This window comes from Centroberyx gerrardi, chromosome 11, assembly GCF_048128805.1.
Source record: "Centroberyx gerrardi isolate f3 chromosome 11, fCenGer3.hap1.cur.20231027, whole genome shotgun sequence".
Classification (NCBI taxonomy): Eukaryota; Metazoa; Chordata; class Actinopteri; order Beryciformes; family Berycidae; genus Centroberyx; species Centroberyx gerrardi.
In genome coordinates this window covers 31121461-31144438 of record NC_136007.1, presented here as the reverse complement: position 1 = coordinate 31144438, position 22978 = coordinate 31121461, and the positions used below count along the sequence as shown (strand labels likewise).

General features: G+C 40.8%; 2 protein-coding genes across 3 annotated transcripts in view; one reads left to right on the top strand and one right to left on the bottom strand.

The window, feature by feature from the left end:
* Positions 1-22978, bottom strand: part of kcnj15 (potassium inwardly rectifying channel subfamily J member 15) — a 327817-nt gene that overhangs the window by 287672 nt on the left and 17167 nt on the right. The gene's annotated exons all lie outside the window — the stretch shown is intronic.
* Positions 1-22978, top strand: part of ttc3 (tetratricopeptide repeat domain 3) — a 39640-nt gene that overhangs the window by 12064 nt on the left and 4598 nt on the right. Inside the window, exons 15-43 of one of the 2 annotated variants that reach the window (XM_071926936.2) lie at positions 953-989; positions 1353-1413; positions 1580-1667; positions 1890-2036; positions 2741-2821; positions 4383-4492; positions 4589-4715; positions 4950-5072; positions 5171-5272; positions 5798-5890; positions 5985-6049; positions 6947-7083; positions 9351-9671; positions 10096-10371; positions 10477-10523; positions 10788-10844; positions 10950-11032; positions 11115-11270; positions 12573-13224; positions 13352-13420; positions 13528-13677; positions 13794-13933; positions 14272-14340; positions 14430-14526; positions 16222-16325; positions 16445-16529; positions 16751-16852; positions 20731-20960; positions 22013-22127. In XM_071926936.2, the coding sequence (XP_071783037.1) occupies positions 953-989; positions 1353-1413; positions 1580-1667; positions 1890-2036; positions 2741-2821; positions 4383-4492; positions 4589-4715; positions 4950-5072; positions 5171-5272; positions 5798-5890; positions 5985-6049; positions 6947-7083; positions 9351-9671; positions 10096-10371; positions 10477-10523; positions 10788-10844; positions 10950-11032; positions 11115-11270; positions 12573-13224; positions 13352-13420; positions 13528-13677; positions 13794-13933; positions 14272-14340; positions 14430-14526; positions 16222-16325; positions 16445-16529; positions 16751-16852; positions 20731-20960; positions 22013-22127 (3924 nt within the window). Of the gene's footprint in view, positions 1-952; positions 990-1352; positions 1414-1579; positions 1668-1889; positions 2037-2740; positions 2822-4382; positions 4493-4588; positions 4716-4949; positions 5073-5170; positions 5273-5797; positions 5891-5984; positions 6050-6946; positions 7084-9350; positions 9672-10095; positions 10372-10476; positions 10524-10787; positions 10845-10949; positions 11033-11114; positions 11271-12572; positions 13225-13351; positions 13421-13527; positions 13678-13793; positions 13934-14271; positions 14341-14429; positions 14527-16221; positions 16326-16444; positions 16530-16714; positions 16853-20730; positions 20961-22012; positions 22128-22978 lie in introns of both variants that reach the window. The other variant, XM_078286821.1, reaches the window with a different exon arrangement.

Here is a 22978-nt window from a genome sequence, read left to right as displayed (position 1 = left end):
GTAACTGCACTGTTGAAACCCAAGGCTAAAAACGGGCGTTACCACAAATTTCTTGTACTTAACATCTTTCAAATGACAATTTCCAGAAAAACACTCCACACACTTCTAGTATAATTACAACTACCTTCTTCATTAGGTCAGCAAAACTGGGGAGCAGCTCTGCATGCCATCAGGGGTATTTGTATAGACAACATGGTTTTCTGTGTATTTGGGTCATCTTTAAATAAGTGTTTTTTCAAAGAGGGTTGGGACTTAGGTGGCTTGCAGACAACTTTAAATAAAATAATTCCAGGTAAAATAGTATGTAAGCTGCCAAGCTTCATGAACATGACTTCTTATATTTTTTGATAGTATGAGAATAAACAAATATAAAGTGAGTTATGTATGGCAGTGTCTTTGTGTCTCTAAGTAGTCCAAAATAAACATTAAATTCGGGACAGTGGACTTTCAGTCCACTAGCCAGAGCAAATGAAGAAGAAAGTTAACATTGAACCCTGTTGTACATATATTTTGATATATTTCATTGGCTTATCTATGTAGCATCGTTAGGCATGTAGCCTATAAAGACGTTTGTTCGTCTCATCCGCCCCCTCCATCCTGCCTGGGTGCCCCATCAAACAAGTTGCTCGCAGTGTGAACGCATTTACCACCAAAAAAAAAAAAGATTGGACAGTTGTGGTACAAGCACTCCCTCTGTCATAATTAAAGCATCTAAAGAATTTTGACGTTTTGGAAATTGAGCTCTGACGCTACCAAAATGACAGAGCATGTTATTTTTGTCATGGCAGCCAGTCGTAATACAGACAAGGACGACGTTTTGTTGACATTGATAATCTCAAATGTTGCTCCTGGTGAAATGATCATTGAAGAGTGGCTCAGTTGACATTTGACATGGTGCTGCAAATTCCCATGAAGGCAAGGACTTAAATGATGTTTGTTGTCATTTTTACAGGTCTCAGAGGTCAAAATGGACAAGCAGACCCAACCAGGTGTGTTTTTACTGCTAAAACTGATGAACACACTTTCCCACTCAATGTTCTAGCCAGAAACATCGAGTCAAATTTTGAAAGAATGCCGTTCAATGAATTCATGTCCCTATAAACTTCATGTATGTACCAGTCATCCTTCATGAAAAATCTTAAACTGTAACTTTCAGATGTTGCTGAACTTTACACCTCGTAAACTTTGCACTAGCTGTGTCTGATTTCCTAATTATTGCAGCATTTTCTTTTGTCTTTACCAAGAGTTTTGGCTTCATGTAGTGTGTGTGGTTTGTCATTGAACTCAGGGGCTGTAAGGCGTCACTTATGTCCCTAACATCCAAGACGTTCATGTCTAACCTTTCTCCCCAGGGAAAAATGGAGGAACTGCACATGCAGCGGGCAATACCAAAGACTCTAAACAGACAAAAAGGTTAGTAGGAATGCTTGCTGCTGCTAATAAAAATGCTAATACTGCTAATAATAACACTTCTTAATAATTCAGAAGAGGAGTGCCAAGTGTTAACAGCATAGGTATGGCAGGAGTGATTTGTGTATGTTAAGGACTGCACAATTAATTGAAAATCCTGTACTTTCAGTGATGCTCACAAGAAGATCGGAAAAGGAGAGTCCAACACTACTGCAAAAAAGAAATCAAAGAACAAAAATTATCAGTCCAAAGATGAGGTGAGGCAGATAAGGCATATTGCAGCTTTATTTTTATTTTAATTTTATTTAACCTTTATTTAACCAGGAAGTCCCTTGAGATTGAAATCTCTTTTCCGAGGGAGACCTGGCCAAGACAGCACACCAGTTACAGTTTAAATAGAAATAAAACTTTAACTTATGGCAGTATCATTGAGTGGTGAATTGGCTGACCTGCTGTATGATGTGTGTGTGTCCTATCAGAAAGTGGCTGATAATAAAGCAGGCACGTGCGCAGCGTTGAGGTCAGCGGTGCAGGATGCCCACACCGCCCTGGCCGACCTCCGCAGCCGCAATGCTGAGCAGGCCTTCAGCCAGGCACTGGCCTTACTGGAAGCCAGCACACCCAAGGTAATCACTGAGCTGTAAACCACTGCCTGGAGACAAAACACACTGCCTGCTTCACTCAAGTTTTAACTATAACAGTAGAATTAAATAAAATTGGATGGAACATTGCTCTACAGCAGGGGTAGGCAACTGTGATGGTGGAGAGGGCCAATATATTTTTATACCAGTGGCAGCTGGTGATATAAAAATCTTGTGAGGATCGAAGGAAAACCAACCCACTGCCCCATAAGATTTTTACACATGTTGGCTACTTATCTCTACTTCCCTGTCTTCACTGTAAAATAACAGTTTACAAGAGCTCTCAATACAACATAAATACCTTTATTTAAACCAGTCCATTTCATCAATGAGATGAATCAAGGCATCTCAGTTTTCTTTTAAGCCCTTTTCAGATGGGACGTGGCAATGGGACCCCCTGTGCCCTGAAACCCATTATTTCCTATGGCTTGCGTCGTGCAACCACAGCTTTGCGCTGAGCAAAGCATGGGCACTTATCCACATACCTGGCCAAATGATTCTTTGGGTTTTGAGGACCACCTCAGTGTTGGGAATTTTTGACTGTTAGATTTGTGGTGGTCACAGTAAGCTGTAAAAGACTGTAGTATGAATGAATGTCTGATGTCTGCACTAGCCTGTATACTTCAGACCGCAGGGCACATGACACTTGGAAGCCACAAGAATGATGCGTTTTGCTTTTGCTTTCTCAGGAACTTGGACTTTCTACACTGGATATATTGTTGTTGCTCTATGGCCGTGCATCAGCCCTGACAGAAGTTGGCCAACCTGAGGTAACTTAACTGATTGATGAAGCAGCAACATTAGCTCACAGCTCCGGTAGACATACAGCAGTCTTGGTTTCCTTTAGTCAATGATTTAAAAACCTGAAAATTCTGCTGTCCATATCTCAGCCATTACCAATACTGTAACCATTTGGAAAGTGAACTCATGCCAAGTCATTGCCTCAAACCAGTTTTTATGTCCTGCCACCATGGTTCATCATGTGTCTGTGTGTAGACTCATTCTTGTGAACACAACAACTCAAAAACAATACATGATAGAAGTGACCTACTTAGACCACAGGTTCCCCCTATAGAGTAGATGATCTGATTCGATTTTGGAGCACCTTCCTGCATAAATTTGCATATTAATGAGGAAAAACAGATTTTTGTGGAACCACTACAACTCCTTAACGCTTTAAGATGCGGAGTTCATATGAATATCTATCTTAATTGCTTTAAAAGTTAGCAATTAATTGTTAAATACTATTCTAAAATGTGGAAGCTGGTGGAAGCCAATCTAAGATAGCTAAAATGGATGTTATATGATTTTAGTGCTTTAGATTTGAGGCACAAACTTAAAGTTACAATAATTAATGCAAGATGATATTAAAGGATAATTGCAGTTATTTTCAACTAAGGCTTTTTGTATCACTGGATTTTACAGATACAGCTGTTTATCATCAGGGTAGCGATAAAACCAAATGTGTACAAATTAAATGAACAGGTAGTAGCCAGGATAGAGCCTTTAGGTACTCTAATGCTAAAATCTGCCAAGGAGGAAGTAAAACTATATAAGGAAACAGAACTGTCTGAGGGATATGACAAACTAGTTAAGAGCAGTGTCTAATTCCCACAAAATCTCTTAAGATGATCAATGAAGATGGCGTGATCAGGCAGCGTCAAAGTAGAACTGACCAGCATCCACAAGAAAATAATTCATAACTTTCAGTAAAGCAGGAAACCAGGTTGGAGTTTTATCAAAATAATTTCCATTCATGTTATCAGTTCATTGTTATTAAACAACTTTCTCTTGCCGTAAATAAACACATTAGGAGAAATAGGTGTAGAATTATTGATAAAGGACTGGTCAGACCAGTGTGGTGTTTGAAACCAGAGCAGAGCCATCAATGAGGTATTTTTGATAGAAATGATACTGGGGTGAGTACTTAGCATGAACTCTTTCACCAGTCAAGGTGGCGTTATATGGAGGAGACATGATGGGCCTTTACATGAGATACAATCTTAAAAATCCAGTGCAATTATTTCAACTCAGTCAGGAAAAGTTTAACTACTTGCCAGACTATGGGATACCTGATTATGCATACTGTTGACCAATCGGATCTGATTGATTCTGTTGATAACCAGAGGGAGAGTTTTTCAAAGTGCGTTCAGTCAAATTTCCACAATACAGACAGTTATAATAATTTGGGTAACTTTAAGTTAACATGTCTTTTCATATCATGCATTTGAGAAATGCAATTCTTATTGCACTGGACCTTTTAAGGATTGTAAATCAATTCAATGTGTTGCAATAATAAAATGTGTCATTGATAATCATTTTGTTAAACAGGAACTTGCAGAAGCACAAAGAGTATTGGAGAAGATGAATTCGTTTGAGGAGAGGACGTTTCAGTGTCTAGTATACTATGGCATTGGGAGGGTGTATCTCAAGGAAAACAGGTAGCTTCTAGTCATATCATACTAGTTTGGTGTCAGTCGTTACAGTGCGTGCTGTTTCTTAATGCACGTCTCATGCAACTCCTCTTCTCCTGGCAGGTATCCTGTTGCTCTGGGACAGTTTTCCGATTCCCTGCAGATGGTTAAGAATCAAATAACGCCTGGTAAACTCACCTGGCCTATGACAAAAGAGATTGTCAAAGAAACACAGCTAGACTATTTCAAGGTATCAAGATGTTATATGTTTTTTACCTTTTTATGCAGTATATACATATTTAAACATATTTAAGGGTAGTATCAGAAGGAATGAAACAATGCAAATCATTAATCCAACACACTGCACTCTCCATTTAATAAAGGATTGAAATTAGAGCAGTTACATTCTGACCTCAGTTTGGCTTCAGCCTGAAAATGTATTATTCTGTATAAAATGTATAAGAAGTGTGTTTTCTCCTCTTAGGACCTTCTGATGAATGCTATAGAGTTGTGCAAATTTCCTCCTATCCCTGATGCTATTTGTCGTCTCGAGAATTGCCTTGGCCCTTTGAAAGTTGAAATCTACTTCACTGACCCAGATTTTAAGGTAAATGGCAACAGCCATCAAATTTAAAGCCACTCCAAACCCGAAGGTGAAACGTCAAAAGCACTGACGCGTTCAAACCAATGTGCTTCTTTTCTTAGGGCTTCATTCAAATAGGTTGCTGTCAAAGCTGCAATGTGGAGTACCACATGACCTGTTGGAAAGCCCTCAAGGCAGCATCATTCTTTGAAAAGAATGAAAAGGTAAATCTGGATTTCATAACAGCATTTCTTAAAGGTGCTATGTGTAGCATTTTACCATCAATAAATCATGACCACATTCATTTTGAAACATTTAGCATAATCACTGTAACCAATGACACCACTGCCAAGAAGATTGGCAGCCTTTACATTGCGTGCCACCGGGTCGGATTTGGTGGGAAATCTGCTGGAATGCTTTACGGCACGAAGGGAGATTGCTGTACAGCACAAAACGGGCCATTTTTAGTTTGGAAGTAATACTTTATTGGAACTTTATTGTAGTTTCACTATTCTAACTGCATAGTTTCAACTTGACGTTAGCTTACCTGGTCAGAATGCATATTGGCAATTATCAGCGGCTGTTATTGGCTCTTATCTTTGTTCTGGCTCTTCAAGGTGATTTTCAATTAACAAACATCCTCTGTGTGACAAAAACAGGGTTTGTAGGAAGTGTGGTCTTAATTAAAAAAAAAACACAAAGTGCTACACATTGCAGCATTAACTTACATTTATATTTTTGTGCCACAGGAATTCCTGCAAGACGCATGTTTCACTCCAGACTGTGGTGGTCGAATCTGTAGCATCAAAATCTTTGGTTCAACAGGCCTCATCAAATGCAAGGTAAGGAAGTTCTCTGGAGGTGAAGTGGGGTTTGAAAGTCATTATGTTCATGAATCACAGTATTAGTACTGATATGACTCCTTTCCCCCTTCAGTTTGAGGTGGCTATCACTAAACCGCAGGGTCCAGAGAAGCTGAGAGTAAATCAGAAATGTACAAGGTGAGGGGAAACAATCTGTGTCGTGTTGAATCACATACATGTAACTTGAATTATAATATGCACATTGAGTATACACAAAAAAAGAAACAGTTTCACTTAACTTATTATATCATTTAACCACCTGAGACTGATGTAGCCTCAAACAATCACAGCTGATGTTAAAGATATTTCAACATTCAGATTCAGCAAATGACATGCATACTGACTGAGCTGCCAGTGGACAAAAAAAAATTCCCTTTATTTTCCACAACATAGACCTGAAATCAACTTGCAGAAATTGTGTTTTCAATTAATCAAATGTGATGCCTTGTCTTTGAATTACTGATGTAGAACTTTGCTCTTAAACAGTCCTAAGTTTTATGTCATTGCCTTTACCATCCACATGGTACACACTCAGTTCAGTCAGCAAAGAATGGACCGCCCATGCATTTGATTCATTTTAAGGGCCAGGGATGTCCCAATCAACTTTTTTTTTGATGCGATCCGAGTCATTTAATATTCATTGTTTTTAACAATTAAACGGCTGCGTACTGCAAGCATCACTCTGATGGATCTAAACCAAACCAAGTTAGGAAAGATAAGCTTAATACTCAGTTACATAACTGCATTCAGAATGAATACCCTACAGCATGGCTGCATTTCCTATCTTTAATAGTATTTGTCATTGTTATGATGTTCAAAAACTTAAGTATAAAACTAAATACCATTCCATTACACTAACCATACGGCGGATTTGATCGGGCGTCATGTAGCCGATAGCGATCAATCAAAATATGCTTTGATCGGGTCTGATCTTTGATATCGAATCGGGACATCCCTATTAAGGGCCCTATACACATTCACAACTACATGGCTTCTGTTTGGAATAACTGCTGGTTATTTCTTTCTAATTTTCAGTCTGAAGAAGTTAAAATCCAAGGAAGACCGCAAGCTCAGGAGGAAGCAGCATAAGCCGTCATCTGAAGTTAAGCAGGGCGTCAACGATGACATTCTGCTAGAGAACGAAAACTCAGCAACCCAGTCTCAGCAGAAAGGTACCGCTGGATTAAATTAGGGCTGCAGCTATCGATTATTTTAGTAATCGAGTATTCTACCGATTATTCCATCGATTAATCGAGTAATCGGATAAGAAATACTTTTGCTTTATTAAAGAGCAATAGTAAATATACAAAAGAGAAAAGCTGTCCGCACGAAGCTGTCCATACGACACTGTGATTTACTGAAAACGAGGTGAAATAATAATTATTATTGATATTTATTACTAGGCCTAAATATCATACAAGTTCATAAGACTGGCTAATGTACATTTATTTGCTATGTTGAAGGGTTGCCCTACACCTGCTGACCCTACTCACTGCAATCAAACTAAACTGAATATACCTGCTGTATTGGACTGGTGCATTTTAGGCTCCAATTGCTACTTACACCACCTGATATTTTGCTTTCTGCGGTATTTTATGCATCACTGTGAGGGGAGTAGGTGTGTGTGTGTGTGTGTGTATGTGTGTGTGACTATCATAATAATAACATGAATGAAGCTCAGGCTTTCACAAATTGACTGCAGCATTTTATTTTCTGTGGTTATTTTCTTGAGCAAAACTTAGCTAACTTAGGGACATCATAACTAGCCACCATATTGATTTACGTTCTTAACTAGCCATTACATATAGCCATAATTAACGTGCATTCTTTACTAGCCTTCATCTCATCCCGTTTTAATATTAAGTGCTGACTCCGCCCACCCGGCCAGTTTCAGCGTACGCCGGTAGCAATTACAAGTGGACCCTATCCTACAGTCCCTGCTCTCAGCGGAGGGAGGGAGCTACGCTGTGTGTGGGAAGCGCTGTGACCGTCAGACCTCTCTGGATTAGACAAGCAAGTAGAGAAAACCGGCATCAGCCGAACCAATTTATTGCCAAATGCTTTGGGATTCAACACATTAACATTGCTTCCCATGGTCAGAAAAAGTCGGCAGATTTGTCGCTAGTCGCTTTTGAGAATTAAAGTCGCCAGGGGGGTCTGAAAAGTCGCTAAGTCTAGCGACAAAGTCGCCAAGTTGGCAACATTGGATCCGAAACTTTGGACACTTTCTGTCGTTTTCTCTGGCCTGTCTCTTCTCTTCGCCCCTCGCTATTTTCTCTCTCTTTCTCCAGCGCGTTGTGCAACAGGAATAATCATCCGTGCGAAACACTGAGTGTGTATATAGTTATATGGATTAAACGAAGCTTCGATGCAAAGAATTTGCATCGATGATTTTTAGTAATCGAGTTACTCAAGTTTCTCGAGGAATCGTTTCAGCCCTAGATTAAATACCCATGACAAAATTATCTCATTTGCCTGAAATGTTTCACTGACTACACCTTCGGTGGTTACACAGCTGTAGTGCTGAAGTCAAACTTGACTGCTAGTTTCACTGTGGACTAACATGTCCAATGTTGACTATCCTGTTGATCCACCAAGCACCAATTTCCGGTAATATTTGTCTTTGGCAAATGAATCAGTAAAGGCCACCTGCCACACTGGCTGGTAACTTTTTGAGACCATAACATTTGAATGCCTATACAGTGTTTGGTCTTGCCTGTTCTCAAATTTTGTCCCTGCTGACCACAGTACACTCTCTCTGACCATGAGCCGATCAAAACAAAGCAAACAATGGCTCTATATCAAATAATTTGTCATAGTAACCAAAACAATGACGCTTGAGAAAATAAGGGATCACAAAAGTCATAATGTCACCACAGCTGTGTAGCGCAAGCTATACCACTCCCTTTTCTGTCATCACCTGATTCTATACAGTAAATAGCATTGAAACCAGGTAGGGTGACATATTTCTTTTTTTTTTTTTTAAAACAGAATTTTACTGGTTTTCAACAGAAACGAGTTATACATTTTGCCATCTTATCAATAACACACAGAAAAAAAAATCAAATAAGAATAATAATAAAATAGTGCCATCCATCCATTCTCAACAGAGAAAATCTCCCAGCTGACCGCCCCCCTCCCTCACCTTGACATTACACACAGAAGCTTTCCTCCATATTGTCCTGCATACAGACACATTATTGATTAGTGTAGCCATATATAATAGTCACATCAACTTTAACATTTCACAATAGTACACAGTGATACAAGAAGTAGAATTAAGTTGAGTTGAGGGTGACATATTTCTGTGAAAAATATATATCAATTATTTGGAACAGTAATCTTTTTTCATTTTCCAGCCCTTGGTAGGTGAGCCAAAAAAGTTAATTCCCGACACTATCACTACTATTTTGTTGCAACATCGCTGCTTTGTTGTTAGCCTGGCTGCTGTACAGGGATCGAGTCCTGCTGCAGATCAGCCAGAATATGGAGCTGCTGAGAGAGGAGAACAGCCTGCCAGTCGCAGTCCTAACCAGTAGCCTGAAGCCCTGGCTTGAGCTGGACTCGTCTAAGGGCAACCAGCTGGCCGAGAGGATGCTGAGATGGCAGCAGCAGCCGCTGGAGAGGCTGTGCCAGGCCGTTGAGCTTCTACTGGAGAGGAGGAACCGGGTTTGGGCTCGTGTCCTCATCCAGGAACTCAGCAGCTGCCTGGATATCAATCCCAAGCTGCATGACTGGGCACACCAGCTCAACAATGCAGGTCAGCCATGATCCTTTTACTGTTATAATACCTCTTCTGTATATGTGCTTCATTTCATGGCCACGTAATACATCTTTGTGTATCCTAAGAATTCACTGAACACTCGGTTTCACATAACCTGCAGCAGCAATTTAAAAGATGTATGACACATAACTCATGCAATTCCTGTAATAAGTAGAGCAGAAGGGGATAGTCAAAGAATTTGATATATCTAGCAGAATGTATTTTCCAACTTGTTTTTCACACTCATTGCATTTTGGCCCAACTGTAGTGGAAACCAGACTGGTCACCCCTTTAGAAAAACAACATCAACAACCCAGGAAGGAAGAACAGTTTTAGCTTATGGAAGCGCTGTAACTTAAAAAATCATGGAATTTCAGTACAAGGGTGGGAAGCCTTAGTTAATGCTCGCTACCTTCCCCAGGTCTGAATGCTGCCAAAGGCTTCATTGAACGCTACGCGGGACACTTGGAGGAGTTGGACCTGGCTGTTCTGCTCAACTTTGGCCCATTGCAGGACATGATTATAGAGAAGCTTGGGACCAGGCCTGAGTTTTTTACTAGTATTGGCTTGACTGTGACTGAATACCTAAAACAAGCCCCAGCACAGGACATGAGGCTGTTTATCTGGACTCTGGAGGAGCATAGGGATCAGTATGCCTCCTGCCACACTATACTGGATGAGTATTTTGAAATGATGGGTAAGCATTTTGGACTGGACTAACCTTTGGAAAGGTATGTTTGTTTATTTGTTGCTGTTTTTTTCTCTGACTTCATGTCTTAACTTGCAGTTCTTTGTTTTTCAGATGGCCATTGTTTAGTCTTAAAAAAGTCTGAGAATGGAAATCACAGTGTAAGTAGTTAGAATACCAAGAACACACAGTCTTCACTGGGTTGAGATCAATATCATACAGGCTTGAAGTTATTTGTGACCGAAGGCTTGCAGGGTGTGACATAAGGAAAAACTGTTATTACTGCCTATACTATTCATTGTAGATAAAAAAGCTTTCATTCTGTGTGACCAAAGCATATTTAGGCACGTTCAATATTGTATTATCCCTGTTATCTTAATACAGAATGAAGCGTTGAGCAGTTGTCATTAAACTTGTCTTTTCAGAATTCTCCTATTAAGACTAAGAATCGAGGCCGGAAAAAGAAACAGAAAGAGCCAAAGGTGAGAACATGGATTGGGAGTTGCTGCTGGTGAAGTGTGCATGTCTTATATCATGAGTTCTATGATAGCATTATTCTGAGGTGTTAACTCTTATCTTCCCCCCAGGGTGTTATCGTTTTGTCTGGGATGAGAGGCGCTACTCCAAGAGACGAGTGGGACCAAGACTTTTTTGATGAGGATGACTCTCTGTAAGTAAATGAATCAACAGGGAAGCACTGCTTGTCTCTCAGAGGTTGGATCTGTTTCTAATTTTCAGATTTCTGTCAATAGATCATTCCTTCACCCCAGTGATCCATTCAGTGTACCCAGTCACCTTCGAGAGCAAGTGGCTGATTTTGAGGACCAGTACAACGGCACCAGCCACAGAAGTCACTATAAAAACATATTAGACAACAACCCTGACCCGACAAGAGAGAGTTTGTATGAGTAAGTTCAAACTATGACTCCTTTTATGTGAATGATTGGACAAACCTACCGTGTTTGGAGCAGTTGAATCGGACTCTGGAGCACTTACCCCACAGAATTTGCATGGATAGAACGGTCCTGCTACTGTTTGCTATGGTAATTTGGCTAGCACAGCATAAAATGGCAACTATGGAATTTTAAGGGTTAGTTGCTATGGTGATAACACAAATCTGGGCATTAAGGCCATAAAGTGTGTCACACTTGCTTGAGAACTGTGCAGATGAGTCTGTTGCACGAGTGCTTAGCAAACTGTCAAAACTCAATTGAAAGCTGACGTTAGCGACAACGTTAACGTAGCATTATCAAAGATTGTGCTTCTCTCGCTAGCTCTTCTTGTCAACATCTGCATATTAGCAAACCTTGCTGGTAAGCTTCATCAAACAGGTACCTTTGAATGTAATATAAACCCTTAAGTGCCATAAACTAACGTAGCTTAGCCTACCTTTAGTGGAGAAGAAAAGTTAGTGTTCACTAACTTTAAACAGCTAACGGACATAGACTGAACCTGAAATTAACTAAACTATAACCACTTCTACTAACTGTGCACAATGTCAAAACTTTTTACCTACTTAAAAAGACAGCAGCAACTGGTAAAAGACCACCACCTAGTGGTGGCATGAGTGACAACTTCATTTCACTGCTTTGGTCCTTGCTGCAATACCCCTTGCCTCAGCGACTTGCTGTAAGTCGGATCATACAGAAGCTAACCCAACGGTACACATAAAAATGGCTGCTGCTCCGACTGTCCTGGAACATTGACTTGCGGGTTGTCGTCCAAATTTTGTGTGGAAAATTAAAGAAGCATGTATGATAATGGATGCGATGCTCCACTTTGTCCAATAAAGGAAATATAGACGATAGGATAACAGCCAATAATGTGTCTGTACGAGGTGAGCACAGAGCTGGTGTGTATTTGTGCAAGATAATGTTAGAGATTGGCCCGGGCCTTACACTTCCTCTGAATGGCCTTACATTGGTCACCTCTGAGCTAGTGGAAATGACACGTTTATTTCCAATCCCTCTATAGAAATCAAACTGCCTCTTTATAGTCAATGTGCACAGTGGAAAAACCAAGCTTCCTCAGATGGAGTAACTATATACAAATTTCTAAAGTAATGTTGGCTTTGTGGCTGTGGTTGATGTATTAGTGAATTCCTGGTGTGTGTGTGTGCGCTCTTGGTCACCACTATTACGACTTGTATACAGTGTATTCTCCATGCATATTCTTCTTTTGATTTTGGGATGCCTCTCTCCAACCTGCAGCTACTTTGCCCAGATCTTGGAAGAACATGGTCCCCTGGCTGCTGAGGACCCCCTGCTGGTGGGCGAGCTCGACAACTTCCCACCCGTGGCTCAACAGAAGATCCAAGAGGCCGGTGGCTTCGAGCCCTTTCTCCTGGAGTCTCTTCGCTTTATAAAGATGGGGAAATGTATCGGCCTGGCTAAGCATGCTGTTTCCCTGCAACAGGCTGGACATGGAAACAGTCTGGATGACCTGGATGACATAGCAGATCCTGACATCAACTCTTCAGCTCCTGATTTGCATGCAAGTCATGAACCAGCCTTCGCAAGCTATCTGCAAGATTATTCTTCTGCACAGCCTGAAGTCTATCCCTTCCTCCCCAGTCCTTATGTACTTGGCTCCCAAGTGCCACAGCTTGGCCTGTCAGCTAGCGGAATAGCTGGCACTGTAGGAACTTGGAGAGGAGATGATCCACTCTCCCATTGGACTACTGAGAGTGAAGGCCTTGCAAATCAACCGTATGCCCCTTACTTTTCAGCCAGTGACTCTGGCCAGGTGGATCTGTATGCCAGTGAGGTGGATGAAGGTGTTTGGGAAACTATTACATCCTCAGGGGCAAGCGCTTCGATGAAAACCGAGGAAAGCCTTTTGAAAAAACCTGCAGCTGTACAGGTGGGCACAAACATTTCACCTGCCTTTTAAATAACCTGGCCAGAATATGGAAATCATGCATAAAGTGCATGCAGAATTATAAATGTTTGCTAAGTTTGAGTTTTACTGTTTTGCTTTGATCTTATAGGCATGTTGTGCGGCCAATAGGAGTGTAGCGGTCAATACAGAGGTTTATGAGCCTTTCGAGGGCAGCAATGTGAGTTCCATATATCCCTCAAGTGCATGTGCCAACACATATTGTCTCTGACTGTTTTTAATGTTATTGACCTTTCCCAATGTCTTTCTGCCTTGTTCCTGTTTTAGGGTGACATCAACAAGAAAGAAAAGAGCTGCAAGGAGTTAGAGCAACAGATCACCAAAATAGTGAATGACTGTGATGGAGTGAATCTAAGGCGCAAAGAGGCTATTGCTTCCCTTGAGAAAGACTTTCAAGAGATCAGTGCCAATATACAAGTAGGCCCATAACCCCTGTCAGAATGCAAGAAAAGTCCAAGTGCAACAATGAATGTGTAGGTGATGAGATGAATCAGAATGGGCTCAGTGTCTTTGTGTTGTTTTCTTGTCTAAAGGTGACCAATAAAGAGCTGGCACTGTTCCAGCAGAAGCTGGAAGAGGAGGTGAAGAAGGACCAGAAGGAGAAGAAAGGCAATCAGGAGGCGCTCAAGTCCCTGAAGATGGAGATAGAAGAGCTGGTGGAGGAACAGGAGAGGTATGACCAAGGCCAATGACTTTGGCACACCCTGACATTATTATATTGGTTTCCTGAATGTGCCCTGCATCCATACTTATACATACATCTCTGCTGGAAAATTGGAATTGTATTACTCATAGTATAATTTGGTCTTAAATCATTCAATCATATTGCCTGTCTAGCAGTCACATCTCGCTAATCCTAATCTATTACAATGACTCTCAGCAATACACTCTAATTATAACCTTCTGCACTGCTTATTCTCTCTGCAGAAACAAGCATCATTTGATGTTTCAAAATGCCTTTTTGCTCTAGTTCATATATTTATATTTGTGTGTTGTTTTTGCCATGCGCAGCCTTACCAAAAACATCAGAGAGAAGAACAACAAGTACGAGGCACAGCTCAATGATTTCTTAGAGCTGAGGTAAGTAGTGACTGACAGTGAAGCATGAGCCAAATGCTGCCAAGGCTTTTCTAGGCTTTCCTTCACTTAAGTCTTCAATGTTCCCTCAGTAATCAGTCAGCGGCTGAGAAGATGAGCCTGGAGGACGAGATCAAGCGATGTAAAGACTTGTGTACCAAGGCCACCAGGAGGTCTCACAAAGCTCAGGTTGGTCCCATCTCTGTGGAAATATTACTGAAGAAAAGTCTGACCCACACCCTAATCACAGACACTATGAAATAGATTTGATTTCTTTCAGATTCTGTTCTTTCCACCCTGACAAGAATACAACTGAATGAAACACTGAATATTTGCCATTTTCTAGATTTTTTTTTTTTACATGAAAATGGTCAAATTTAAATACTGCAACTTCAATCCAAAAATATTGGTGTCATATGTCTTCAAAAACACAAATGGGTCAACCTTCTGGTCAGAAGCTGTTAGTGTTGTGGCTGCATCAGCAACATACTACAAATAAGAGTTTAGAATGGCAATAGATGGTGTCTGTTAGTGTGTATGTGAATGCAGATAGGACAGTGGTAATGATTATGATGGAGGATTAATGCACATGCAGTGAAAATGAAGTTGACTAACAATGAGCATGGCGGCGAAGTTGATTGTAGCTCTTCAGTTTAGCTTGAGACCAGGGCTCTTAACTAACTTTTTTCACCATCCTCCTGGAACCGTCCCGAAATACAATCTAAGCCGTCCCGAAATGAATGTGGGCCGTCGAATTTAAAATCTTTGTTTTTCTACATTATCATTAGTTAAAATCATTCACAGTGACCTTTAACATAAATAAAACATCATACAAATGATTAGATGATCAATCATCAACCTTTTTATTTAAATTAATCTGAAAAGATTAGATTAGAGACTAGAGGTAAATCAGTCACACCACAAACAAAGGACTCTCGCAAAGCAAGGAAAACGGATGAAATAAAAACTGCTTTCAAGGAGCAGAAAACTTTTAACTGTGGTAAGCTCTTCCTCACCGCCTCAGTGGCTACCAGCTTGCCTGTCACCTCCCGCCGGCCGCCACTCCCTCCATTCAGCCCCTTTGTCGACCGGGCCAATCCTGTCTTTATCCGCTTCATTTTCCCCGTCATCATTAAACATTTCCTCCAATTCAACAAAAAGTCTCCCTCAGTCTCAGCCATTTTTCTCGTATCGTAAGTTGCTTGTTCGTATCGTAAGTTGCTAGTTAGCTTCGTGAGTTTAGCTTTGTCATATGTCCGTTACATTACATTACATTACATTACATTAAACTAGCAAGCTTACCTCATTGACTTGGGTTGAATTCCCCGTTGCAGCTGCGGCTGTCGTGAGGTCAGAGGCTGGCGGTTCAGGGTCTGGCTCTGCTGTGCATTTTCCTGATGTTTGCTTTCTTGATGTAACGTTAACATTAAAAAATTGCAGTATCCCACTACGGGACGCCATTGCCATTGTGTATCACTCTGACAGTCAATACCGGCGGTGACAGGCGTCTGACAGGATTTCGCGGGTCTAGATAATGTTACTTAGTAACGTTTGTGCGTGTGTGTGTGTGTATGTTGTCAAGGAGGTTTAATAAGAACTGTGTGTGTTACACAAAACGTGCAGTCAGTTTCATTTTCATCGCCGTTCATTGTAACGTTAGCAGGTTTTTTTTTCCAACTCTCGTCCCAAATTCGTCCCAAAATTAATTTACATTCTCCCCGATCCTATTTTTATTGGCCCCGGGACGACGGGAGGTCCTTAAGCTCGAGCCCTGCTTGAGACCACATCAACTTTGAGTGTTCCTTGTTCCTACTAGGCTTCCAGTGTATACGTATGCACATACCACACACAGCAGATTGACTGTTCACTGTTGCCATCCTTTAGCTGTCTATTGTGGAGAGCTGCCGTGATCAGGGCTTGCACTGCCTCTACAAAGTCCTGAAGGATTCCAGGGCCACGCTGGCCAAACTGGAGGAAGTAGCACCCAGGTAAGGAGAGAAACCACACCATTGACTCAGTCCTCCAATCCTATCAGATGGGTTGAAAATGGACCAGTTGGTGTCATAAATGTTGTTCATATTGAATGCTGTCCGTCTGTCTTTTCCAGATACCCTCCCCAAGACCTGGCCATTGCTAGAAAGAATTGGAGAGTTTGTGTTCAAGAGGCCGAGAAGAAAATATCAATTGCTGAGGTAGATACAAAGAACACAAGCATTGATTACACTGATCACATTCAAACAACACTGTCAGTCAATTCTCATTCACTTTCATGATGCCTATGTTCTGGCCAGCCCGTTAGCTCTCAAACCCATGCATGTTAAATTCTTGCAGCCCTAGTGGCTTATGATGTGTGTGTTGGATGTGTGTATTGGACTAGCTGTCCAGTATGGCCTGTCTTTGTGCTGGTCCACAGACCCAGTACCAGGACCAGATAAAGCAGGTGAAGAATGGCAGCAGGATGAGCGAGTTGCTTCCAGTCAATATTGCCAACCCTCCTGAACTTCCAGCTGTAACGGTAAGACCGTCTCACCAAACCGTCCTAACCAGTATGGAATGTTGCAGTCTTTTTTTTTTTTTGCTAACAGTAAAGTTTTCACACAACATGAACTACCAGTTTATTGTATTAATAATAACTTCTCTGGCATAGGATTAAAAAGAGTGTTGCCAATCAGTCTCCTCTGGCTGTGATGAATGACTTAAAGGATAAGGCTGGTGTTTTTTAATGGATTTCTTACTGTCAACAAATCCTATGAAAATAACAAAATCAGCAATGAATTTGTTTTGCTAACAAGACTCGTCCATGTAGCTGATGCCCAATAAAGCCATGTCTCAGTAGCCATTGAACTCCATTGTATTAAAAAAAACTATTAAAAACACGTCAAAGAGCCATGCCGTTGCTTTGGCAGCATATTTCATCATTGCGATGCACCGGGCCGGCCGACTTTTTCCTCAAACAACTTAATAAGCCGACTGTAAACACATTTTTGATCTTAGGAAAGTAGTTCCGTAGCACCGAAAATAGTCCCCGGCGTAATGAAGAATTTGTTCCCATTTGAATTGGATTTGGTAATAACTACAATAGCCTGACTTTTCATGGTAACAGTTAGCGATTTTTAAAATTGAAACTATGTCTTTGTGTGCTGTATTTCAAGGTTTTTAGCTTATCATTGGAGCCAATGACTTCCGGGTTGAAGGCTAAAAAGGGAAAGTGGGAAGTCGGAAAGTAATGGGAAAGTGTAGAGTAGAGCAAACGCATTGTTGATTTTGTCATTTTTATAGGATTTGTTGACGATAAGAAGTGTATTTAAAAACACCAGCCGTATCCTTTAAAGCACAGCATGAGTAAGGCAGTGTTTCTTCTGTAGACATTCAGCAAATTACCACTACTGCTATAGAAATTCTGAAAACAAAAAGTCGAGGTCTGAATTTTTAGCATCACAGCCTTCACTACTACAACAATAACTGGGGCCAAAACAGAGAGAGATGTGAAACCTGAACTAAAAATGTTCCCAAGCAGTTCTGCTAATCAAAATTACAGAGCAAACCCACAGTAAGGCCTGCATGGTGCTTTAGGTGGTGATTTAGGTCTGTGATGGTGGGTCCCCCACACCCCACACCTCAGGGGCTCAGCCTCCCAGGCTAGTTGGGAGGCAAAAATATTAGATTGGTCCTAAAAATCGAATATTTGTTTGTAGGGATCAGCACCAACTTTTGTGATTTGGCTGCTAACTTATTCAGACTTATTAAAATATTCAGATATGTCATTAAAGTAATTTGAACAGAGTTAAATAAAACTTAATTAAACGACAGTCACCAGTCTCATCTTAGTAGTATACATGAACATAAAGTGCATTAAACTCCCAAAACTGCCCCTCTATGGGGAAAAAATGGTATACACAAATACATAGTCTCACACACATCCAGACAACTGTTAACAAATCATCATCTTAGTTACTCAGCAAATAGTAATTCTCCACCACTCAAAGTACATACTGCATCCCTGTTGCATCATTTATCATCAAAAACCTCTAGATCTTGCATCCTCCTATAATATTCAAAATCTGTTGAAATCCTTGGAAACCCAACAAGTGAAAACTACCTTAATGCTAATTTCATGCTCACCACCTGTTTTGCCAATATAACAGTTTAAAGTATCAAACCCAAGTATATCAATTGTACATTCAAACTTTCAAAAAATTCCCAACATCTAGGCTAAAGTGATGACAACATCACACAAAAATCAAAAAGACCTAAGACAACATCCATGTGGAATCCAATGGTGAACAGGGTATACCTATATGCAAGTCGCATGTGAGGTTGGAGCAAATTTTTTTAAATATAAAATTTGCTCTCGTTTTTTTTTTTTGGGGGGGGGGGGGGGGGGGTATGAGGTCTGCCAGCAAGTGGCTAGCACCATAGACTGGAGTGAGACCAGAGACGGTTCAGAAAGTTGTTGTTATAGAGCATCTTTGGTGAGACACGTCTCGAGTCTTCTCATACCAGCAGTTGCGGTCTGGCGGTCATTTGGCCAATCAGAACCAAGATAACTGCTTTGTTGTCTTTTCCGCCACGATCTTGCGGTACTACAACTATAATGGACACTGGTTTTGAGGTAAGCCTCGTTTGCTGCTAACGTAATATGCTGTTTAACTAACTTAACGTTAGGTAACTAGTTGCTAAAGTAACGTTACCTTGCCAAATCAAAGTTGAAGTGTGTCGTGATAAATTCTTCCTAACGTTACCCCATTGTTTATATCTGGGTGGGTAACTCGCACCTGTCGGCAGCGGAAATCGTTCGTTTTAAGCAGCGGTAAATACGAATCAACTAAACAAAACATTAGCGATTATGCTGAAATCGGGTTGTGTTTGGGGCTGTAATGCCAAATATAGCTTGGTACATAATGGATTAAGTTTAGGCTTTTTCAGTTTTAAAGCAACCTAACGGAATCGGTGGATACAGATAATAGTTTACAGGCCGTCTGCATCTACAGAACTGGGGACAGGCTGGCAGCAACCACTCATGACCGGGTTTTGCGGCAGGCATTTTCTTACATGTCAGTAATAAAAATTATAAACGTCGCTGTTGGGTAGCATAACGTGCAAGCTTGCTAGAGTGACAGTAATACAGTCTCTCGGTTTTGCTAGTCCCGTTTGGGTCTAGCACAGCAGTAGCCCAGTTGTGACTGGCGCTGCACTGCCAGTCCCAAGGCGTTCCATTAAAAACCATTCGGGTAAAATCTTTCACCTCATGTAGGTAAGGTTTCCTGACCAAAATTTTGCCAACATGATAAGCTTTCTGAAATCCTTGAGCCATTTTCTGTTACACGAGTAAAACATATTGTCAAAGTGCCACACATGTTTTATCTGCACGGTTTTTAATGGACCGCAGTTCTAGCACAGCACAAGTAGCACATCACACGCAGTGGTTTGTGATCTGGCTTTGCTATCATACCCTGCTTTACAGTCAAGATGCTTTACAATCGAGTCTGAAAGGAAATAACAGTCCACAGTTTCTACTATAAAGCAAAACAGAATGACTGGTTTGAGGTTGCTTTGTTAGATCAGCACTTAAATTTGAACTTCTGCTCGCTGAATCACACCAACATAGCCTACTTTGTGTCACTGGCTGTCACTGTTTGGCTATATAACATAATATAAAATAAAAACAGAAAGTTATGATTAATTTGTATAAGACAGTGGCCAAAACAGAACTTTTAAGCATTTCTAAACATTTTGGTAAAATACAGTAGTTTGTGGACACATGCTTAAATAAGCTATATATTTAAGTTATGTTAGGTTATACACTAACAAATATCAACAGCAACGACATCAGGAACGTCTCATTTTCGGTTGACAGCCAGAACTACATAATGTCTGTGTATTTCTAATCACAAGAGCTTAAAAAGGGGTCTTACTTTGGTTAAATAACACGAAAAATACTGTAGCGCCGATGCAGCACCACCGACTTTATCCACCCGGAAGTAAGTTCTTTGCTGTTGTGACGTCACGCTGATACGGCCTATATAGCAACTAAATCGAACGTATGTCATATTTCGTATGACAGATCACATCACTGACGGAGTTTCGATAAAATAAAGATAAATGATATGAATGAAGATAAATGTTGTCTTTTCCCTTTATTTTCTTCTCAGAGTGCACCAGAATGCTTTGTTTATATGTTAAAATCACAAAAATATACATATATATATATATATATATATATATATATATATATATATATATATATATATATATATATATATGTGTGTGTGTGTAGTGGCTCGGTTAAAAATAAATAACGATTCAGTAAAACCTACTCCTAGTGCAGTCAAAAGAAGTTAAAAATACAAAGAAATATTAAGCTTTTTCTTTCTCTTTGTCTGAATTGCCCAGATGTCTCTGCAAGCCAAAGAGTTTGCTCATCAGCCTTCAGCCCAGTCCTACTGTGGTCCGGCGCTCATCCAGCAGTCTGGTTCATCTAACGCTGGACTTCCTGCTGAAGGGCTGGGTGGTCCGGCTCAGCGGCAGCCCCAGCCTCCACCTAGGACACCGGAACCTCAACACAACACTATGTTTAACAGGGCTCTGGAGAGCCTTGCCACCATGTTCCCTGACTATACCAGGTAACGCTGGGGGACTAATCAACCAAATAGTTAGATTAATGTAACTCATTAAAGGGGTGTTTGAGCCATAATATGTCTGAACTCAACTTTTTCCAGTCTCTTTCTCCCAGAAACATTTTTGGGTCAGTTCATTCAATTATTAGCGTTTTAATATATACAGGTAACTGCCAAAATAATGAATGATGAATGAATAATGAAGAAATGCCAACATAAAAGCATGTTAATTGGATGTTTTGCTAACATGAATCAGTGAAGGTGCCTAGGGACTTTGAATTACTTGATTGTCCTATTCTGAGTACCGGCCTCCCGGTATATATGGGCCGAAGCGCATTGGATCCTCACCCATTAGTTGGCTACAAACTCTCTAGCAAACAATAGTCATAAAACCATCAAACAGAATCCAAAATAACTAATCAAATAGTAAATTCTGTAATGGTAAATCACTTACATCAGAAAATCAACAAACTTTGCTGGCTAAGTCCTTCACGGAATGCAACGTAACTTTGAATGCAAACACAACAAATGTAGCTTGTGGATCTTCTAATGCAGAATACAAAGAACCAAAACTGCAACTTACACTAGTGTAGCAATTAAAGATATCTGGTCTCAAAAAGCACCAAAAAGAAAAAATGCTTATCTTCGTTTATTTAGGGCACAAGACCCTCCCCCTGTCTCAGTCAGTCCACTGGGCGAGCCATGCCTCTGTGCATGTGAACTTCAAAATGTTAAACTTGGGGTCATTGTATGTTGCTGTGTCTCCGGGCCAGCACAACAAATCAGTCTTCCAATACAACTGCAGTACACCTAGCTGGTGTATAAAGGTTACTACCACAGGCATTTCAGACATAGTAGTTCAACAAGGACCTAATGAAAATATTACACTCATAAACACATGCTGGCCCATCTGGCAAACAGAAAAACCCAAATAGTCACTTCTAAGAACCATTATTCTATATAAAATAACAGGATCTCGCAGGTTACCACTTTAAGGAATGAATGTAAGTAATAAAATATCCTGCTTTTGTAAAGCGAGATAATGTTTGTGTGTGTAGGTCGGACTTGAAGAGATTTGTCCAAGAGTTGCGTTCATCCAGCGGTGGAAGCCTCAGCAGCATGACGTTGCAGAATGTTGTCAGTGGCGTGACCCAGCTCATCCTGGACCAGCAGGTAAGGATGCTTGATACTGATGGCTCACTCAATCTGGAGCTGGAGATGAGCAGCGATGTTGACTAGGGGTGTAACGATATATCGTGGGACGAACTTTCGCGATCCAAAAACATGACGATAGGCATCGTGGAGGTGAAAAATGGTTCGCGATATCAAGTAAAGCTTATCAATTAGCTGCGCCACCAAAATGTAGACTACTCTTTGTTTTCATTTACATACTTTAAACGCCAGAGGGCGGAATCAGCAATCCTAGATCCTAGTTTGCCTGACTGGCGTTATGACGTCATTGACACCAACGTTCACCGACGTTCACTCGAGACCCGGATGAGCCAGGTGTGTAGCGTGCAACAGGAAATCGAAATACATTTGTTACGTTACATAACATTATCATCGTTATTTTGAAAGAGACGGAGGTAAGTGTTGTGAGACATTCTCAAATTTTCTATCCAGTCTGTTTCCTCAACATTGCGGTTGTTCCTACCAGTTCTGCGGTCTCGGCTCGGCCAAATGTTGCGGTTGAAAGTATCAAGTCCATGCGGTGGAAAAAGAGAATATGACGCCGCTGTCAGTGGCGGTTTATTAAGATCTTATGGATAAATTGACACCTCTGGTTACTGGTGTATAAACTGAAAACACAGGCAATGGCAGCCGCCATATTGGTCTGAAGTAAACGTTACTATGGTTACAGACATTATTTACAACCATCGCGAGGTGTGGAGTGGAGTGACTCCTTTACCCTTACAGACACAATGGTCATTTTACTCCACTCTGCTTCAGTGTGAGCCAGACATATGCAGATTCACTCTCATTCATAAATTCGGTTGTCACTACCAAATTCTGGCAGTGTGTAC